We start from the raw sequence: 22101 nt of genomic DNA, 5'->3' as shown, positions 1-22101 counted from the left end.
TCTGTCATTATCAAGTAACTGACTAAACTAAAAATTGTGCAGACATTTACAGTGAAGCAGACTCATTTAAATCACCTTGATAATTTCAAAGGCTCTGCATTTTATTCTGAAAAAACATCACTTTCATAGCTTTTCTTCCAAAAAGGATTGTGCAGATGTTTTCTTTCTCCCATTATGTATATTTCTGATGCTTAGATCGAGCAAGAAGCAGCATGGTCTCCACAGAAAGTGCCTCCTCTACCTACGAAGAGCTAGCAAGAGCATATGAGCACGCAAAAATGGAAGAGCAGCTGAGACATGCCAAGTTCACTATTACAGAATGCTTCATATCAGACACATCATCGGAGCAGCTCACGGCAGGGACTAATGACTACACAGACAGCCTGACCTCAAGCACACCGTCAGAGTCGGGGATTTGCAGGTTTACCGCATCCCCTCCCAAACCTCAGGATGGAGGGCGAGTGATGAACATGGCAGTTCCAAAGGCACATCGACCAGGTGAGACATTAGGGGGAGCATTTTGGGTCTTAGGGTGACCATTTCACTCCATGCCTAAGCTGGTTAAAAAGAGTGGGTATAAGGAAGAAAGAAAGTGTACAATACATCCTGTAACTGCTTGCAGAGATAACTGCTTTTTTTCCCAGCTAATATAAGATATGCATATATTTTCCCACATACAGAAAAATTAGGAACTTGGAATTTAGGAACAGAAGGGGACTGTCTAGGCCATCAAATCCACTCTTTTACTGTGGTAGCCATTAGGCAATAGACCCTTCTGGGATAAATAAGACCATATGTGGGTACATATGCCCATCTTCAACTCAAACCACCCACCAATATAAAGTGTCTTACAGCAATACTGTACTTTGCTCTTGAGAGTAAAGGTTTATTATCGTAATAGTTGACAAAGACAAATTGTAGGAGACGTACTATCCCTTCTGCCTTGTAGCTTGTCAAAAATGTAATAACCCTTCAGTTCTTGAGCTGTTATACTCTTCCTTTGACTTCTCCTAACATCAAACTAAGATTATCTAAAGGGGGGAGAATAAAAAATAGAGAAAATTAAGACAGTGCAATAGCTCAGGGGATATGGAGCCTTCTACCTTCAGACAAATTTAAACCCACTCCAACTTCTCAGTAACAGAAGGTGCCTGAAGGACATCCATCTACTGGGGTCAATCAAATCGTTACTTCACAAATAATGCTGCTTCTAGTGATAACCTGGTAAAGAATAGCATAGGTAGATTACCTGTGGTACTCTGAGATCAAATACGTTATAAAATCTTCTCAGAGGATTTGTCAGTCTTTTCTACAGAATACATGATGGGACATCGTGAAGGAAGATTCAAATGGGAAAAAGGCATAATTATATTTGTGTGATTTTTGCAAACATTATTTACTTTATATTATTTTATTTTAGTTTAGGTTTTTTCTTTTTTTCTTCTTTTTTTCTTCTTTTTTTCTTTTTCTAGTATATAAGTTCACTAGTGTGGGTGGAGCTATTTCTATACACAGAAAGTAATCAGTACTGTTTATATATGTAAAAAAGAGTAGTGAATAAACTATAGTCTTTTGCTTCATATACACCATAAATGGAGGGCAGAGAAATGGAAGATGGACAGTGGTATCAGGAAAGTCATTCAAAAGCGGGACCTGATACTGAAAAGAAATAATAAACGATTTTGCTAGAGAGAACTAAAAGAACATGGGAAGAAAAAGACCACGCAGAAGTAGAAAGTTATAACACACAAGGCAGGAAATTAGTGTGTCGTACAGATAGGTAAGAGGAAAAATAAGTAGGAATTAAAACAGTGAGAGAAATCACTGATTTCTGTGTAGTCACAGAGTAGAACCACAAACCCAGGAGCTGTAGAAATAGATAAAGATAGAAATACTTTTCATTTCTAACTCAAAAGTAAGATAAATATTTGCCTTTGCTCTGCCAAAGGGAAGCATCTGTATTCTCAGCTATATAGAAAATTGCAGCCCTCATTTTCCAGTCAGTCAACAAGCATTTTTTATCATTTCTTTAACTAATAGCTTACTCTCTTTCTTTCATGTTCCAAATACATTATTTATGCTTATTTAGTATTTGGAAATATTCTAATATATTCCATATAGAGATTCTTTTCTTCAGGGTATACAACACCAAATTTTGGTATCTGTGTTTGTGTTAAAAGCTTCCCCTGTTGGAGCACCATATGAGCCCCTCTAGTGAATTACATACTGGTAGCTGTTTTCAGTTCAGTTTAAATGGCTTGAATTATTACCTGCTTTTTTTTTTTTTTATTAACTTTAGCTTTCCTTTACAGTTGGAAAACAAAATATATTGTGAAATTAATATTTAGCTTCAATACCTTGAAAAAAATTGCGTGTTCCAATGGAACAGCTTGAATGTTGAATCATAAATGTTGAGTGATATATTATTAAAGGTTACTTTATGAAGGACTTTAAACAAAACATATGAGTAGAAGGAATTTTCAGTAATAGCAGCAGACATTTTTAGTGTTCAAATCAGTAAGGAAGGACTTACTGGGCATCTTTCTTCTTTTACCCACCATTTCAGAAAATCTGTGGAAGTAATTAATAATTCAAATGCAATTAATCAAATAAATTCTACATTTGGGAATATGGAGAAGAAATTAAAAGTTAAGGTATTTAGATTAAGTGGATTAAAACATTTGAGTGAAACACTGACTGTCCTTCTTTAGCACGTCTTTATTCTTCCTTTTATTTCAAGATAGCTTTTACTTGTTTTCACGATGCTTTGCTTTTCTTCTCCCCTAACGTGATCTCTTTATTGAAAGTGATATTGTACAAGAACTTATGCTTCCTCCATCCTAATTTCTGATTTCACTTTTCAAACTGCCTTTAATGCTACCTATTGCAACTTTTATTGTTGCAATAAAGGTTTAAGAGTCTGCAATAAGTAGTATTTGTTTTTCAGAACAATCCCCAATGATTATAAGACCATCTCAGTAAGACTGTAAGAAAAAATTATAAATGGGACATTTTAAAACTAATCTACCCAATGGCAAAGCTACAACTTTACTGAAGAAAGATAACAGTCGAGTTTACTGTTGAAGATTTTGTTAGACATAACCTACTCAGTTATTATAGTACCTATTTCTTAGCTTGTTGCTACCATAAATGTTGATATGAGGAAGTAAAATATTAGACCGCCTGAGGCTTGGCTTTAGAAGAACTTCCTGTGAGTTTCTGAGGGCATCCCAGCTCATGTCAGTGATTGTTCTCTTGCTTTTCGAGCATCTCATAGGATTCTTTTGTAGCTATATAGTGAAACCATCTGGTTGCTCGTCAAACCCATCTGCTATATCCAACAGGTTTGAGGCCTCAGGATTGCTCCAAACTGAGATGGTTAATGATTAGGAGTAGGGAACCTGAACACTTTTTGATTGAAGGAGGAAAAAGGAGTGATCAAGATTCAGTGTCTTGTACTGTGGGAGCTGACACCAACATGCTGTGACATTCCCAACTTCCATACCGTTTTAATTTAGAAATTGAATCAAAACATTTGATCACCCCATCAGCTTGAATTATATTTGGATGGCTCATCAGATGTCTAGGCAAGCTTAGTAATTGATCATTTCTAGCACTAGAACTATGAATTAGGACTGTCTTTTCAGAAACTTCTACACATTATGTACAACTCTAACTCTGTAATTAGCAATGTGTAATAGTTGATTGCCTCATATTCTAGCCCACTGTAAGTCTTCTAATAGACTTTTTTACCTTCCAGTCAGCTGGTACTGCAGATGCACCTACACATCAGCAGGCAGAACTGCTTCTGATTTCTGGATTTATACACCTTCTTCCTGACATTTAGTTTAAAGAAATAAAAACCAGTTTTATGAAGTCAGCTCAGACCTAGGAGCTAAAAATACAAGGATTTTGCCGGAAGCAATAACTTTGTAATGAAAAATTGTGGAATCATAGTCATACCTAATGTCACTGTGAATAGTAAATAGGGAAACCAAGTAATTTTGGCATACTGAATCTGAGACATGCACTGGGACTTCTGAATGATTTGGATATTTGTCATGGTTATTCTTTTATAATTCAGACTGCCAAATGCATTGTGCTGTAGTACACAGCTCTACATTTCAGCTGAAGTTATTCCATCACAGGATCACAGAATGGTTGAGGTTAGAAGGGACCTCTGGAGGTCATTTGGTCAGACTTGCCCTGCTCAAGCAGAGTCGCCTGTGGTAGTTTGTTCAGGACCATGTCCAAATGGGTTTTGAGTATCTCCACGGGTGCAAGCTCCACTACCTCCCTGGGCACCTGTGCTCATTCACCCTCACAGTAAATAAATATTTTCTAATGTTCAGACAGAGCCTCCCATGTCTCAGGTTTTGCCCATTGCCTCTTGTCCTGTTACTGGCCACCACTGGAAAGAGTTTGGCTCCATCCTTTTTGCACCCTCCCATAAGTTATTTATATACATTAATGAGACACCCCTCCAAGCCTTTTCTTCTCCAGGCTGAACAGTCACAGCTCCCTCTGCCTTCCCCCATATGAGAGATGCTCTAGTTCCTTAATCATCTTAGTGGCCCTTAGCTGGACTTTCTCCATATCTTTCATGTACTGTTGAGCACAGTGCTAGACACTCTACTCCAGGTGTGGCCTCACCAATGCTGAGGGAAACATCACTCCCCTTGACCTGCTGGCAACACTCCTATTGTAACCCAGGTTACAACTGTCCTTCTTTGTCATAATGGCACATTGCTGCTTCATAGAATCATAGAATATTTAGGGTTGGAAAGGACCTTAGGATCATCTAGTTCCAAACCCCTCCCATGGGCAGGGATGCCTCACACTAGACCATGTCACCCAAGGCTCTGTCCAACCTGGCATTCACGTCCAACTTGATGTCCGACAGGATCCAAGGGCCTTTTCTGCAAAGCTGCTTTAAGGCTGGATGGCCCCCAGCATGTACTGGTGCATGGGGTTGTTCCTCCATAGGAATTTTGTACTTCCTCTTCTTGATCTGCATGAGATTTGTGTTGGCCTATTACTCCAGTCTGGCAAGATTCCTCTGGACAACAGCCCGACCCTCCAGCCTATCAGCCATGCCTCCCAATTTTATGTCATCATCAAGCTTGCTGAAGGTGTGATCTGTCTCATTATCCAAATCATTATGGAAGGTCTTGAACAGGATTGGACCCAATATTGACCCCTGGTATACACCACCAGTTACTGGCCTCCAACTAGGCTTTTTTCCACTGAACATCCTCTAGATTAGCTGTTCAGCCAGTTTTCAATCCACATCACTGTCTGCTAATCCAGCCATAATTCGTCAGATTCTCTATGAGGACCTCACGGGAGACAATGTGGAAGCCTTTACTGAGATCAAGGTAGACAATGTTCACTAACTTCCACTAACCTACCAAGCCATTTATTTCATCACAGCAGGTTATCAGGTCAATCAAGCATGACTTCCCCTTGGTGAATCCATGCTGACTACTCCTGATCACCATCTTGTCATTCATGTGCCTGAAAATGTTTTCCAGGATTAGCTACTCCCTCACCTTCCCAGGGATCATGATGAGGCTGAGTGGTTTATAGGTTCCTGTTTCCTCTTTCTTCTCCTTTTTGAAGATAGGAGTGACATTTGCTTTCTTCAAGTCTTCAGACACTTCTTCTGACCACCATGATCAATTAAAGATTATTGAGAGTGGCCTCACAATGACATCTTCCAGTTGCCTAAACAATTTTAAGTTCATTCCATCAAGGCCCATAGATTTATATACGTCTAGTTTCCATACGTCAAGTATTCCCTGACCTGATCCTTTTCCACCAAGGGCGTGTCTTCCTTGCTTCAGCCTCTTCCACTGACCTCTTGGATCTGGGGTTCCTAAAGGCTGGTCTTCCTGGTAAAGGCTGAGGCAAATAAGGCATTCAGTGTACCTTAGCCTTTTCCACACGCTGTCATCTGGTTCCCTGCTCCATTCAACAGTGGGACCACTTTTTACCTGGCCTTCCTTTTGTCACATATATGTTTATAGAAGTGTTTCTTGTTTTCTCTGACATCCTTGGCCAGATTCAATTCCAGTTGGCCTTTGACTTAACTAACCACATTTCCACATGCTTGAACAGTGTCTGTATATTCCCTGCAGATTACTTGTGCCTCTCTTTATGGCTGAGTTTTGCTGAGAGCTCCTTGTTCATCTATGCAGATGAACAAGCTAGATGAAAAGTGCTATCATCTTGGCATTTTTGCCTGAGCTTCTGCTCACTGAACTTGGAGGAGTTGTTCCTTGAATATCAATCAACTTTATTAGACACGATGCTACTTCTAATTGACTGTACTAGCAGTTGTAGATGTTTTCTGCAGCACTGTCCTGACATCAGGCCAAAACTTTGAAGTATATAGAGACAGTGTTATTAAAGAGTTTACAATAAAAGATATTTCAGGAGTTGCCTTTTTCTTAAACTTTTCAAAAGTCATGGCTACATGAAAAAGAACAAGGAAGAAATATATTTTTCATTAATTTCTACATTCGGTGTTTTCAAAGCATATCTTATGTATCCTTGCATTCTGATCGTTATACCTGCATAGACAGATTTTTGGAGAAAGATAAGATTATACGTAGGTTTTGCTTCAGCATCAAAAATAGCATCATTATTTCCCCTTTTATAATAGCACATTATAAAGCACTAAGCAAATTGAAATTGGTGTGTAACAACAGCTAATGCATAGCTTTCAAAAAATGAAAGAATGGATGCAGACCTGCACATAGGATTTTGTGGACTTCACAGAGCTGGCAGACCTAATCTGCTCAGGCCTTGAAGCTCACCCATTGCAGATGGTGACATTTCTCTGTAAGCCATCAGAGTAGTCATGTGTCCCAGGAGGCACATTTAAAGGGAAAATTGAAGCAGTAAAGACAGCACAGCAGTATTTTAAACACATGGGATAAATCCACCCTTTAGAAAAGTGCGTCTTCAATTCCTAAATTCTGTGCGGTGTTCATATTCTTCATGGTGTAAAAATTATGCCAACACGTTATCACTGCATCTTTCTTGCCATCAAAACTCCCAGAAGTTTGGGATTATGATTACTGTTCTCCTCCCCACAGTTGTCACTAACTAGAAGTTTGTTTAGCAAGATCAAGTCTTCAAGGATTAGGTATACTGGGAAATTATCTCAAAAGTATACTGGGTCCTTCCAGATCAAAACTGAGGCACATATTCATATTCAGAAATGCAACAATTGTTACTCAAAGTTTATTTCAGAGGTTGACAAATGAGTCATTCCTTCATCCTCCAAAGCTGTCAGTCAATTCTTGCATTGAGAAACTGGGTGGGACAGAAACTGGAAAGATATATTCTCTTCCTACATCCAACTATGTCCTCACATTACATCAAAGTCTGTAATGTAAAAAAATGGAAAATATTTGTAGAGGTTGCAAAAGTTTCGTAATAGTGTTTTTCTTGTCTGGGTTTTGGTTTTTTTTCAAATTAATCACAAATTGAGTTATCAGAACAATCATTCTTAACTGCAATAAACACTGCAATAATAGTTTATTAAAAATAGATTCCCAGTATCATAATTTTAAACTCTGTAATAGCCTCAGTGAAGAAGCCTCTTAAGTTTTTTTCCTCTCTTTATTCCTAAATTATGATGCTAGAGAAAGGAACAGCTATTAACTGCAAAATATTTTGATATTTCTGTGCTTCCCAAGTGCTATTTACGTCGGGGGGGGGGGGGGTATGTGTTGTTGTTTTAGTTTTTGTGGACAGACCACTTACTTGCACCCATCGGCAATGGAGTTCATGCTTGCAGGAAATAATGTCTGACCAGTGCTTGAATAGGAAACATCCAGAAAGTTTTCATCAGGTCTCTTGCTATTTGCAAAAACTTCCCTTTCACAGGGGTACTGCAAAACTCAGACCCACCAGATTATATTTTTCTGTGATGCTAATCAGCACAAAAAAGAACCTCTTGAAATATATGACATTATCCTCAAGTGTTAGCTTGACTTGGACAAGACAGAAACTTGTATACCTGATGTTACAAAACAAATGTAAGCTCAATTTGACAATCCCTCTTCCTTGCCTGTTTGGAGGTCACTTTAGTACGTAAACTCTGGACTAACAGCCTTTCAGATACACTTCCAGAGAAGGGTTATCATTCACTGGGTATACCAGACCAGGAGATTTTTAAATCCATTTAAAACATCACAAGACTTTACATCTCAGAACCTCCTCTAAAACTTTCCTGATGATGAAAGGAACCAGTTTGAATGGTGGATAGAGAGAAAATGCAAAGATGTTTTCCTTCTGCTGCCCTTGTGCTGTTGGTTTCCATGCGAGGGCAGAGCTCCATTCACTGTCTGTCAGCTGTCCCGCTCAGTCTCTCCATCCCAGAGGAGGAGATCTGGTCAGCAGCCACTGCCTTCTCATAGCAGCCCAAGGACAGAACACACCTGCCTTCAGCGGGGCTCTCAGTAAGCAAGTATGAATACTTCTTTGGGCTGGGTTTTTACAGGTGAGAACCTGAGTCAAGCAGCCTGAGTCCAGTTCTAAGTTTACTGCATATTTACTAGAAAAGATTTCCAACCTCTCCAGCTCTGCTGAATGATCAAGTCTTTTCAGTATTTAAAGATTCCTTAATTAGCATTCTTGACCCAATTTACAAGTTTCTTGCTGCTTTGATTAATCCTCTCGATTTGAGCTGCAAAGTCTTAGCTGGCAGACAAGCCTTAAGCTAGAGAATGCAAGTAGTTTATTAAATAACCATTTACAAGGGTCCCTTAAAATACAGTCTGGACATACCCTGCAATGCATAAGTGCTGCTTTAAACACTCAAGTCAAGAAACAAATCTTCTTTTCCAGTATTCAGTCACTACAGCTAAAAATAAGCTGCTTAGCAGAATAAGAAAAATATGAAACAGGCAGTAATAGAAAGCACAGTGTATTTCCATTGCAGCCCTGTAACCTGAGATAAAGAGGTGTGAACTCTTTTCCACTCATCTATGAGTTCAAGGGTGAAGGAATTATTTCCCTCTTCTACTTGATGCAGGCAAGTGTGACATAGTGATAGAGTCTATTTAGAGACTTGCTTTCTATTGAAAAGTTGCTGACAGTGCCCCGTAAGCTGCAGCAGTAACTGAATCCAATACAGATTCAGCCACTGGGGATTCAGTAATGGCTGGGACTCTTGACTTAGGGCTTCCAGCTCACCTTTCACCTCCTTTCCACATGCCTATTATATTCTTCTGCATTAGCTAAAATTACAATTGTATAGTTCTACAATTTCCAGATCCCAAACTGAATTTCTTGAAGATGTGGGGAATCTACATTTTTTTGTTCAGAAATTCCACAGCAAAGCATGAGAAGGCTAACATATAGATTGTTGTCTTTTTTTAGTTCTACACTGCTCCATCTGGTTTCAAATAAAATAGGATGCATATATAAAAATATATATGTGTATACACATATCATATATAGTGTGTATGTAGAACAAAGAAATCACCATTGTAACTCCACAATTGGAGACAAATATCCAGTTATGAGAAAACTACATAAGGAGACAAATCAAAATATGCTGGTGGAAAAACTGCAAGACGGGCAAAACAGTTGTAAGTGGAGAAAAAAGCTTTTTGCTATGTTATTGACTGCAGTACTCTTCACTTGTATATTAACTTGTATGTATACTTACACATGTGACATATTCTGAAATTGCGCCCCTAGATGTGCATCTCTAATGTTTCCATATTAAATTCTCCTGTGCCTAGAACACCTTCTTTTTATTTTCTATTGCTCTGGTAGAAAACTAGGAATATGTCACAAAGAGACAGACTGTGCTATTGGCTTCTTATCATAGAAATAGCACATTGGTGAAGAGAGTAAATGGCCTTATCCTGTCTCAGGCTTTACTTCTGCGAATTATCAGGAGCTTTTTCTCCTTCTTCTCTCAAAAGCTAAATGTTCTGCATGGATGAAAACCATTTCATTCCACATTTAATGTGACATGGCTACGTACTTGAAATCATCGGCTTGCATTATTTTTCTGGTGGATTTATAGACGAAGGTTCATACTGCAAGTTTCTTAACCTTGCCAGTATAAAAAAAAGGAACCTAAAAAGGTTCATATCAAAAGCAAAAATATTATGAGATCCGAAAGGGAAACTATATTAGTGTGAATCATGAGTTTAGATAGAGTAGCTGTTCAGTTACAAAGACAAAGTTTCTGTGCACTTCCATTTTAGATAGTGTATAAGATGTCTAGAAGCTAAATCCAAGCCATTGATGATAAAAGTAATTTAAAGTATTTTTACAGTTGTTATCTATAAATCAGTGATGCTGGTGTTAGGAAGATTTTTTATTATTAATTTTTTTTTATTAGAGAGAAACAACTGGTACCATTTCCTCAAGAACTCTACGAGGAGTATGTAGCAGCACAATTGTCTTTTCCTGTTGCTATCTATCTAATTTATTTCTTATTTTGATTTGAAAATTAACTGTGACTTTGGAAAAATACAATATCTGAAACTGTGATGGTTTGTAATACTATTGGGGTTTTTGTTTTCTTCCAGCATAAAGTTGTATGTTAAGGGAAACTGCCTTTTCCTATCTTATTATTACCAATAAGATCTTTCTTATTAAAAGTGAAATTTTTTTTTAACTTTAATTTAATTTAGTTTTTCTAAAGCTGTTTATTTGCTTTGTGGGGGATATTTTGGTTTTTGGTTGTTTTTTTTTTTTTTCTTCTTTTCATACAATGCAACTATTAAAAACTGGCAATGTTTTCTGTAACTTCGGAGGCATAGAATTCAACTTCAGTTAGTGGATAGTTTTATGCCTAAAGCAAAGATTACATTTATCAGTAAATGTTTAGCTAATTTAATGTTCTTACAGTCATAACTGCAATGTTGAATTTCTGAAACTACCACCTAATGTTCCAAATCAAATCAAAGACGCTGTGTCCACTTCAATTAAAATAATTGATTTTTAGAGTATTTCTGTTAAGAGTCTCTATCTTAAACCTCACTTCTGCAAAAACTAGATTTTGTCTGCTCATGCTATTTTAATTTTGAAAATGTCAAAGCATTTCACTTTGATAGTGTTGAAGCACAGTGTGTGTGATCTTTCTGTGGGCTTTCAGTCAGCCCAAGGTAACCAGAAGCAGTTGTTTCCATACAGTCAAGACTTGATATAGCCTTGCTTTAAGGTCCCTGCGGTCATATACAGCTGTTACTGCTTTAACTGACATCATACACAGCAGGCTGTGCTAATTTCCTCTGTGTCAAGAGGACCTTAATGTAATCTGAGATCTATAGGAGAACTGAGACTACAGCATCTGTAAATGTAAACTGAATCTTACCTTCAAGAAAGGCTATGCTATTTAAAAAAAAAAAAAAAAAAAAAAAAGCTGAAACTGTTACACTAGCCAAACAAACTTTTGTTTTAACAGTACATTCTTAATCTGACTGTAGTGGTAGTCTTTGCTATCCATTTAAGAGCTTCTTTATAGTCTAACCTTTAAAGCATAGTTGTATGTGCATTTGGATGTGTTTCACTACTGTTCACCTTTTCATGCCATCATCCTTAATTTAAATGTGAGAGCTAAACTTCTAGTCCCCATGGATTAATTAACAAAATGCAATGAGGTGAATCAAGCTGATGGGCATGTGGAGACCTAGTTACAGTAATTCATCCATGAATATATCTTCAACAGAGCAGCAGGGCAGTGATGATATTGGTTTCCTCATTGCAGCCTGACATCCCTGTAACTATTAGTAGAGTGTTATGCCCACCCACCACTTTGGCACAGTCAGGTTTAGCCATGAATTCACGGGTATGGGGCAGAGCCCATTGAGGTCAGCAGAGTGGCTCCCAGTGATTTCGGTGAACTGTAAGTGTAGTTCAAAGTCCTCACCTTCCAAGTCTCGGTGCTGAGTATAGGCTCCCAAGATATCCTAGTAATAAACCTGTGAAGGATGCCAGTTTCCATGGAGTCACGATTGATTTAACCCTCAGCCGAAATGATGTATAATTGAACAGTTTCTGTTCACTGCAGCCTGGATCAGTAAAAGAGTCTTAAAACGCAAGCACTGCTAACTGGAGGCACCTGAGCAAGGGCTTCATCACAGCTTTCCTAGCTCAGCCAGTGAGCAGGAAAATGCTGTCTCTGAGCATCCTTAAAAATGTATGAAGCAGCTTGCGTGACAAGGTGAAGACAGAGAAGGAGAGCTCTCATACTTTACTTTTCTATCATCATTTCATTATTTATTGACAATTTTTCTAACTTTAGTTTTGGAGTGAGTATTGATTTACATGGTGAGGTCCCTTTTACAAGTTTTTATAACTTAGATGTTTATAGCTTAGACCTTAGAACTAAGGAAGGACTCTGCTCTACAGATGCACTGACCCTGTGAGGCTAAACATCCATATGGTTATCTTTGTAGGGTCTAAATCTATGTAGCTTCTGGAGTGTCCTTCCTTAGACCATCAGTTCAACTGCAGAAAGGCCCTTAAAAATATGTTAGCTCTTCTTAAAATTACTTCTGAAAAGTACAGAACACCTGACAGGTCTTTTTAAAGTGTAGCACTGTATGAGAGACCAAAGTTCTGCTTACAGAAATAGAAATCAAAAAATGAGCTTCAATTAGTGTTCATTAGACCTTTCAGGAGGAGGCAACAATGTGAAAAGTCTCTGGCATTCAGTTAGGCAGATGCACAGTGTGTTACATTGATATAGTACGGATGTGTGATCTCAGTTAAACTATAGCAGTCATGCTTTTGCTTTGAGACACATTGATTAAGGACTTTTTCTTGGAATTAGAAGGCTTAAAACTAAATAACAAAATGAATCATCTTTAATAAAATGAACATTACTTGGAATCCTCATTTTCAGTCACTTAAACCTAATGTCCAGCGGATATAAATCAATTTATAGTCTTGCTGAAATTGATATAGGTACTCTGATTTATACCAGTAGCAAATTTGGCTCCCGAACTACAGCTTTACCGATACCCTGATGTTTTTTAAGAGGTAACTCCAGTGACTGCTGTCAACAGCAACTGTTGGTTTTATTTTGTTGTGTGAAACATAGCTGGCATTTTTAATGCTGGCATAGGTGGCATTTTTAATGCTTTTATGAAAATGCCAGTTTTAGCAGACTGTAACATGTAACATTTAATTGGGTGTTTCAGATCTTCAAATTATCTGTGAGGGAGCAGTTCTCATGGAGAAAGAAAAACAAAACTTCTCTTTTATACAGTACAGGCCTGCAGGAATGACAGGAAATTCTGATTTCTCTGTCTAGAAATGGGAAACTTGGTATATTTTTCTAAAGTGTTTTGGCTGTTTCTTATCTATGTGATCATAAACATGAGCAGCAAAAGGTGTGATTTTATGTCATCTTCTGAAACACTGTGAGGAGCTTAAAAGTTGTTACGTGGCATGAGTCGCAAAGCCAGAGGGCAGGTTAGCAGCTGAAATGCATCCAAACAATTCGTTGGCCTTGTTCAATGTTATGTATTCAGTTGGTTTAAGTGTCCCCCAAACACTGAGCACTTTGAACATTTTTGTGGGCAGCTAAGCAGAGGTTGAAGCAACTCTGAAGAAAGGAAGAGCATGTGCCTCCTCTCAAAGCAGCTACTTTGCTAACAAGAAAGCTGTACCCTGCCTCTCACCTTCCTTTCCCCTTCTGCCGCTTAGCTGCTTGCTAAAAATGTAATTTAAGGGAGTACTTGGACCTTTTGCCTTTTGTTCTGGGTCACCTTTGACAATTACTAAACCCAGGTTTCGTATTGAAGAAGTGGGCTCAAATGTGAGCTCCCGAACTTGCCAATTTTGTGCTTCTGTTGACCAAGAGTCAGGTGAGGTTCCCGTTCCTTCAAATGACCAGCGATTTGCATGGGGAGATTTCACCTCTGTTACTGATCAGTACTGGCTCTAGAAAGCAGAGCCCTCTTATTCACAGCATCCTTCAGATTTTTTTATTGTTCATTTGTGTCATTTTATGCAACATTTACAATAAAATATTATTAAACAGCACTGGGAAGGCAGGTCCACCCTGACCAGATCCAGAAGTTCCAGGGGAGAAAAAATACAAAAACAAAACAACAAAATAAAAACAGAAAACACAGGCATAAGTTAAAGCCTGCTTTGGTTCTCTTCATTTCATTATCCTCCAAGCTTCCAGCAAGCATCCACCTGACCCTTTGACAGGGTGCTGAATCAAGGGAGACACCACAAAGCTTAGTGGGCTGCTGGGAGCAAGTGCTCACCTCCCCACTTCAGGGCAGGAATGACTGCATCTGGAAAGGATCCCCTTTCTTCCCTGGCTAACAAGGCAGGAGGGCAGAGATGGAGCTGAGCTCTTCACTAAGGCACCATCAGGCTGAGACCTCTGTCAGGCAAGCAAGGAGGTGCAGGACTGATCCTTTTTACCCCTCTGCTTGGCTGAGCAGGGCACAGGATCAAGGTAACCGAACAGCTGGCTTTCCTGCTCATCAAGTATATTTATATCTGATGTTGTGCTGCCAGCATTGTGGGTCTGACTCTCAGCCTGTTGGTGTGGGAATAATTGCAGCACAGTGCAGACTGTTCTGCAGGCTCAGTGCATGGTATATGGACAGAAGATGGGCAGTGAGGGAGCACCAGCAGGTTTCAAACACCGACAGAAGCAATTATAAGAAATGTTATTGCTATTAGTCTGTCTTCAGATCAAACAGCTGCTAAGAAGCCTTTGCCTGCCTTTAATGGTCTGTCAGTTTTTGAAGTGACAAAGACCTCCGAACATTACTTGTTCTTTTTTTCATCAAACCTCTCACCTTGGCCTTTCAAACTTTCCACCCTTTCCTCATTTCTAATAAGAGCTTTTCCTATAGGCAGCCTCTTTCCTGATAAACAGCCTGTGAGCTAAGGCTTCACTGATTTATTTACTGTGCTAATGAGCTGGAAGACCCCACTGAAGTTTTTAATCAGCACAAACCTGAACTGTCAGCAGCTCTGTCTCCCTTGCTTCCTTTCAAAGGAAAACACAGTATCTCACCAGTGCTTCTGCTTCCAAACTCAAGACAAGCCAAAAGATGCCCATTGTAGTGGCAGGGTTTGTACACATCCCAGCGCTGCACATTGTCAGGAAGAGTTATATACTTGGGTCCCAAATCAACATAACTACATCAACAAGACACCTTCTCAATGTTAACAGAGCTGTATGGTTGCAATTCTGGCATGATCTCTGATCCCATGGTATCATGCCAGAGAGAATTTTGAGTCTTTTTTACCCATTTGCCTATTGAAGTAAGCTGTGTAAATGTCCTATTCAACCAGTCTTATTCTTACCTTTGTTAATATAAAATATCCTGTCATAATCCCCAGCCCTACTTCAAAAGCTTTTCTAAAGTAATCTTTCAAGTAGCATGGAATTTCCTTCTCATGGCAACCAAAACTTGAAAAACATCAGGCAGTCATCGCCACTGAAGGTATCTGTGTTGGAGCATTGTGAAGACAAATTGCTTTTGCTTTAGTGGAAGGTATGATTCATGAGAAAATGCATATAGCTATCACGTGATAACTTGATAAGAGTATCTTTTTTTGCAGTCTGTGATTACCTTGTATTGAATACAGCACAAATCCTTCGATTTTTCTAGAGCAGAGGAAAGCAAAAACACATGCAAGCTCTTTGGCATTTGAAAAAGGTATGGGGTCAGTCTTTTGAGAGAAAGGAGTGCATCTCAGCGTGGTTTAATTCTGCAAACAAGATAGATATGTTGAATAAAATCCACAAAAAGTTGAGCAATGATATTTTCCCTTCCATGTAGCCTGTCAAATTCATCCTAACCCTTCCCCTACCTGAAGCAGACCTTCAGAAGAGGGATAAAAATATTTATTATTTTTGCAAAATGTTTTATATCAGCTTAATTGTACTCAAATAAGGGCAAATACTTTTTGCCTATTGATGCATTAACTCAGAAAATACTCCCTTTTTGGTAGAACACATTGTTTATGGTAAATGTAATAGTAAGTGACTTGTAGCATTTGTTTACAAATATTTGTTGAAGCTAACATTTTCTCAAATGTTCTATACTAAATAATTCATTAGAGGGTTGGCCACTCAGAAAAAGAAATATGGAGATAACTCTAGCTTAAATTGCCACATTCGGATTTGACTGCATGTTTATTATTTGCATACAAACTCAGTGTTTCTAAACACAGCAGATTTCCCCTTTTTAAAAATGCATCAGAAAACTATAGTTTTAGAATGTCTTTTGAACTAATTAAGCCAGAATGCATGAATTATTAAGCATGCTCATTGGCAGTGCTCATGCACTTGAAAGGTTTGCTTTCATTACGAATAAGGCACACACACAGCTGAAAAGAGGTAATTAGAGCATCAAAGGCAATGAACCATCCTGCAACTTTGTAATGCTTTGACTGAAAAAAATCATTATTCAGCTGAATAGCAAGAAACAAAAAAACTGTCTACGCTGTTGTGGCCAGAAGGATGAGAACCAAAGTCTTTCAAAGTAACTCCATATGTATGGCAAAAGGCTTTTCATCTTCTTAAAATTACCTTCAAAGTTGATGTAGGAATGGCAAAAGTGAGCCCCTGTGGTTAGATTTCAGAGACTGCGTTTTTAAGTTAGAAACTCGTTACTTGTTACAAATCAAAGACTTTTTTCATCCTGTAAGTTTCAATTCTTACAGGATGTTTTCAATGTAGCAAAGAAGAAAACATTCCATTCTTAAAATTTTTCTTTTCCCATGATTTTAATAATCTGCTTTGTTTTGCAAGCAGTTGCAAGGAAATATGCTCCTTGTAGATAAGAAGCAGCACTGGAACTTTTTATGATAGGAAAACATGTACATCGAATAATGAGTGCTCTGCGTGAGCCATGTCAGAGATTGTGCATTATGTATCTAGGTTTGGAGAACAAGTTAAAATCTTTGGTTTCTCCTTACTGCAATCCTGTTGGAACTTCACCTCCAGACGTTTAGAAAATTATAATAAAATGACCGAATATTGTTTACACAGATTATGCTTTCTCATGTAGGTTTAGGGAGGGAAAAAAGGTCTTTTTTGCATAGCCTGTAGCTCTTCAACACACATGAGAAGTGTCTAGACAGCAGTTTGAAAAACAACCTTCATCTCTATAAGGCTCAACACTCAAATTTTTATTGTCCATGTGTACCCATTGCTCTCAAGAAGAAGCCATACAGCAGCTCTCTGAAGCAACCATGGGAGTCTGCCAGTGATCCATGCTCCAGCTCCTGCTCTGCACCACCTCCTTCTTGGAGAAGTCAACACAAAACAGAAAAAGCAATAGTAAGAGGGAATGCGTGTGAAATGACCTGGCTGGTCTTAATAAAGCAGCACACATTGTGCCAACTGGCAACAGGTTAGGGTGACAGACATCTTTGGGAAAAGGCCTGCTGTTGCAGGAAACAGGGATGGGGTTTCAGAACAGAAAATTGGTCCTCTTCTGTTGGGGCTGAAGTGGCCTCTATTTTGCATGGGGTGCAATAATGGCAATGCAAAAGAAACCCACTTTCTGACCCTAGCAGTCTTTAAACATCCCTGACAAGAGGGAAATCATTACCTTGGTATTATAGTTAGTCACAAAGTTTTCACGCCTACTATTGCCATCTCAAAAGTGTGCTTTGCTGCTTGCCTTTACTGGGGCCCTGACAGCCATAACCCACGCCAGAGGCAGGCACATGAAGGCCTTCACCACCTTTGTTAGCAGACAGAGGCAGGTACGGAGGAGCAGGTACGGAGGGGGGAGGCAGCATCATTCATGCCTACACTTGTCTCTCTCCCACACTCAGGAGGAGTGGGTAGTGATAAGATTCCATTTTTAGGATACCACGATGCTGCAAAAGATGTAGCCAGAGGGAGCAATTTTCCCTCAACAAGCGTTTCCGACCCAGGCTATCTCCTCTCTGAACCCCCAGGCAATGTTCTTTGGAACAAACTGCCCCCACAGCTGTGTTTTGGGCTCGTTTCAGACCAAAAGGGAACCCAGAAGCAAAATAACTGGGGTCCAGTGTGGGTGGCCAGGGGATCAGGGTCTGGGTGCCAATGGGCAAGGAAGCTGCTGGGCAGCACGGACATACCCACAGGCAGCTCAATTCAATGCTGGTAGTTAAGTGGAGTGAGTTGGCACCTGCCAGTTCATGTGTCCATATCCTGATCTTTACCCCCATGGCAGATTAATTGCTGTCTCAGTTGAAATAGTTCTCATAAGCAGAATGTGTTTGGCATGGAAGGTACTGTAGGAAAATAAAGTGAATAAAACCAATTAATGTTACCACAACTCAGTCTTCAAGTGGCAATCAGTATGATTATAAGCACAAAACCCCTGCTCCCTCTCCAAACTTACATAAATGTTGCTGTGGTATATCACCTTAATCTTGAGATGCATGCATCTTACTCTACAGGGGTTAAATACCATGTACCATGCATCTTTGTTGGAGATACAACTAGAATAAAACATATGGTCTCAGAGTGCTGGGGGGATTTCTATAGTAATAAACAGTGATTTCATCCAAATGTAGCTTCTCAGCAGTCCTCTGCCTTTGAACTAAAATAATGGATAGAGCAGATGCTGTTAGTCTTTTCGGTAAGATTTGCAGTGCCTTGAATTATACCAGAAAGCAAAAGACCTGTTATATTTTAGATCATTGGACAGCATTTAGCTTGGTTAGGAAAAATGAAATTGTTAGACACTGGTTTATTACAAAGAAGTGCTTTCCTGGTCTATTGTTTATGCCACTGGCACAGGTCAGCCTTATTTTCTGCTGCTGTAAATATGTAGACACAGCTGTAGTAATGCTAACAGTTTTCTAATTTAAACATTCAGGATGCATTCCATCTGTAGATGAGACTAGAGTTTTGATATAAAAAGGAAGCTATATACCTGCAGAGGTCTGTAAAGAAGGGGAAATACTGTTCTTGAATATACCTGTAACAGCTTTTTTTCTTATATACATGAGATATGTCATCAAATATTTTTAGAAGGGAATGTTATCATGTGCCTGATTGCCTCTCTTTTCCTCTTTTCCTTGAAGCAACTTTATGAATACCTAACAGGCAGGGCTACAGTAAAGCCAATCTGATTTCTGTAGGTCTAATACATATACAAATATGTGGATGGCAACACTCACCCCTGCTTAATTCCAGACAACAGGTCCAAGGCACCTGATTGAACTCAGTAGTTATGCAGCGGCAAATACTCTGGACTGAGTAGGCTGGCAACACCAGGCTCACATAGAAATGCCCAGAAATCAGCAGAAATAACAAGAGGTTTCCTTGACAGTACAGAACAGAAGGGAAAGATGACATGGGAGCTGAGGTGCCAGCGCCAATGGATTTTGTTGCCATGAGCAGAAGCACATTGATGGCCATAGTGGTAAAAAATCATTAGTGATTTAAACACAGTGATGATGTAAATTCAGGTAAATGTTATATTAGGACAAGAATGCTTTTCTACTTATTCAGAAATCTCTTTAAAACTATAGCCTTAACACTCATGAATCCATTTTTGGTAATTTAATCATTCTACTCTCGATTAGGGGTCATTACTTGTAATTGTGAAGGTTTTAATTTGAAATGGAAATCTACAGAACCTTCACATATTTCAAGTTTTGACAAATGAAAAGAAAGACCTTTTCTTTTAGGATTTAAGAAAAACTTCCTTCAGTCTTCAGTTTTTTCTTCATGCTGTGAGTGCATGAAGAAGACAAACACATCACACTTTGCATTATAATAATTCTATTACAAAAACAAATATTAATAGTGACTTCGTATGGATCTGACCAAAAGGACTTTGTTGACCCTTGATTCTGTAAAACCATGCCACAGTAAATGGCTGACAAATAATATATCAATTATAAATGCTGCAGCTGGATTGACTATGGATACTCTGCCAACAGGTAAGCGTGGCACACACATGACCATGATTAAGGACTTTTTTTTCCCTTTTGCCTCCCTAGGTGATCTCATGCATCTGCCACCCTACCTTAGGATGGACTTCTTATTGAACCGTGGTGTGCAGGGCACGAGCAGAGACCTGGGTTTGGGGCAAGCCTGCTTGGAGCCGCAGAAAAGCCGAACCTTGAAGCGCCCCACCGTCCTGGAGCCGATACCCATGGAGGCATCCTCCACAAGAGAAGTACAGTCATGGCAACCTGGTGCTGTGGCAACGTTACCTCAGCGAGAAGGAGCTGAGCTAGGACAGGCAGCAAAAATCAGCAGCTCCCAAGAATCCCTGCTGGACTCCCGGGGCCACTTGAAAGGAAACAATCCCTACGCAAAATCTTACACCCTGGTATAACAAAAAGAGCATGGCTGGACAGTGGCTGTAAATATTTACACTGAAAAATAATCCAATGAAAGCTACCTTTTTTTTATTGAATTCCAATATTTATAATTAAAGAAGAAGATTGCCAAAATATTTGACAAAAAAAATTAATAATAATATGAACGACAGACAGTGCAAAGACTCTCTTGCTTTTTTTCTGTCTGAGTGTGAGCTTCATCTGACTGGACATCTGAATTTTTGGGTAAAAGAGTCCAGTTTTCTGATCTTCACAAGCGTTTGTGTTTTTACTGATTTTCTACGAAGTGCATGGAGACTTAACTAAAACATTTTAACTGGAAATTCCATCAGACAAGATTTAAAAGGGAAAAAAAATTACACACACACAAAAAAAAATCACCCTATTTGTGAATTCAACAGGAACATTGATTTGGAAAAACAAAAAGTCTTTTGTCATGTTTGCACTTTTTTTTTTAATTAGAAAATGGGTCCTTGATTGTTCTTTTTTTTTGTTGTTAATTAGGATGAGTGATGTCAGTGGAGTGAGGGCATTGATTTTGGGTTTTTTTAATATTAATTTAATGAGACACTCTTTGCATTTTGTCTATGCGAAATAAAAGGGTCTTCTGCCTTTATTTGTGATGTCTGCTTCCGTTGCCTTCTGCTTTACTTGATTTTCTCTAAGTGTAATAACCATGTCAGTACTGTACTCTGAACGTCTTCTTGTACCTTGGGCAGAAAGGAAAAGTGGGGGATCATAGGGTGATACCTTTGGATAAAAACTGAGGTCCACTTACCCACAGCTTTTTTGCTGTCATGGAGCAGAGAGCCAGATCAGGGCAAGTCCTGAATGCTCTGAATCGGTCACCCAGGACTCCCTGCATCTGCTTCATCTGCCACCAGGAGGCTTTTGTTCAGCTTCAATATTTTTTGGATCAGGAGAAATGTGTTGATGTTACTTTACTTACTCCATAGAAACACATCTTTAGTCCATTTTGGAACAGTGCTTGCAGAAATTAGTCACTTACGTAAGGACTGAAGGAAAAAACCAGCTTTTCCTGTAATAGGAGAAAGGGGAGGAAAAAGTTATTCCAGGTCTAAGATCAAAAAGGCTTTCTTTAGATGAAAAAAATCATTTTACAGGAAAGCTGTCAGTTCATATTAGTTTGTTGCATCCTTTGACTACATGAGAAGTAATATTGCTTGTTTTATACAAAGCATAAATGATTTAATACTACAGCTGGTGGGTTTAACACAACAACATTTGAGCCACCTTGTTAAGTGCCTCCATGTGGGTATTCTGGCTATCTTTTTGTGCTCTGAGTAAGAGACCATGGTGCAGAGCACCCCAGATTAGTGCTAACATGAACAAGCTGTTCAGCAGTGGCTGGAAATATTAACTGGGGTCTGAAAGCAACAAAACTCAGTATGCTTGAGGAGGCTGAGAATCTCCTGCAATTTCCCTGGCTGGTGGCAGTGTAGGCACTGCTAATTCAAACATTTATGCACCATGCTCAATTCAAGTTATTCTAAAATAGAAAAATACAGTTATGTATAACCGTTTCATTACTATTAATAATGTAATTATACTGTTATAAGGGCACTAATTTAGCAAAGTACTTAAGTGTCTTGAATTAAGTTGCACTTGCATCCTTAGCTCTGTCAAGCCCAAGTCCTAATGTTCTGGAAAGTCCTACAGAAGATGCAAAATGAAGACACCCTTGAGGTATGTACTTCTTACAGACCTACAGAGAAACGCTGAGATGTCACTCAGATAAGGAATCATTTCCCATCTAAT

At 38.9% G+C, this 22101-nt stretch overlaps 1 protein-coding gene across 2 annotated transcripts in view; it reads left to right on the top strand.

Annotated features, from left to right (window-relative positions):
• Positions 1-20938, top strand: part of DSCAM (DS cell adhesion molecule) — a 459270-nt gene extending 438332 nt beyond the window's left edge. For both annotated transcript variants that reach the window (XM_061359220.1, XM_061359221.1), the window contains exons 32-33: positions 196-498; positions 19978-20938. In XM_061359220.1, coding sequence (XP_061215204.1) covers positions 196-498; positions 19978-20318 — 644 coding nt within the window. In that variant the 3' untranslated portion in view covers positions 20319-20938. The remainder of the gene's footprint in view (positions 1-195; positions 499-19977) is intronic.
• The last annotated feature ends 1163 nt before the right edge of the window (positions 20939-22101 follow it).

The sequence above is a fragment of the Neopsephotus bourkii genome, unplaced genomic scaffold (assembly GCF_033783945.1).
Source record: "Neopsephotus bourkii isolate Nb327-2 ecotype Australia unplaced genomic scaffold, CSIRO-AGI_Nbou_v1 NB_962, whole genome shotgun sequence".
In the NCBI taxonomy this organism is placed as follows: domain Eukaryota; kingdom Metazoa; phylum Chordata; class Aves; order Psittaciformes; family Psittacidae; genus Neopsephotus; species Neopsephotus bourkii.
The sequence above is the reverse complement of the archived record's forward strand: the minus strand, read 5'-3'. Positions and strand labels throughout refer to the sequence as shown.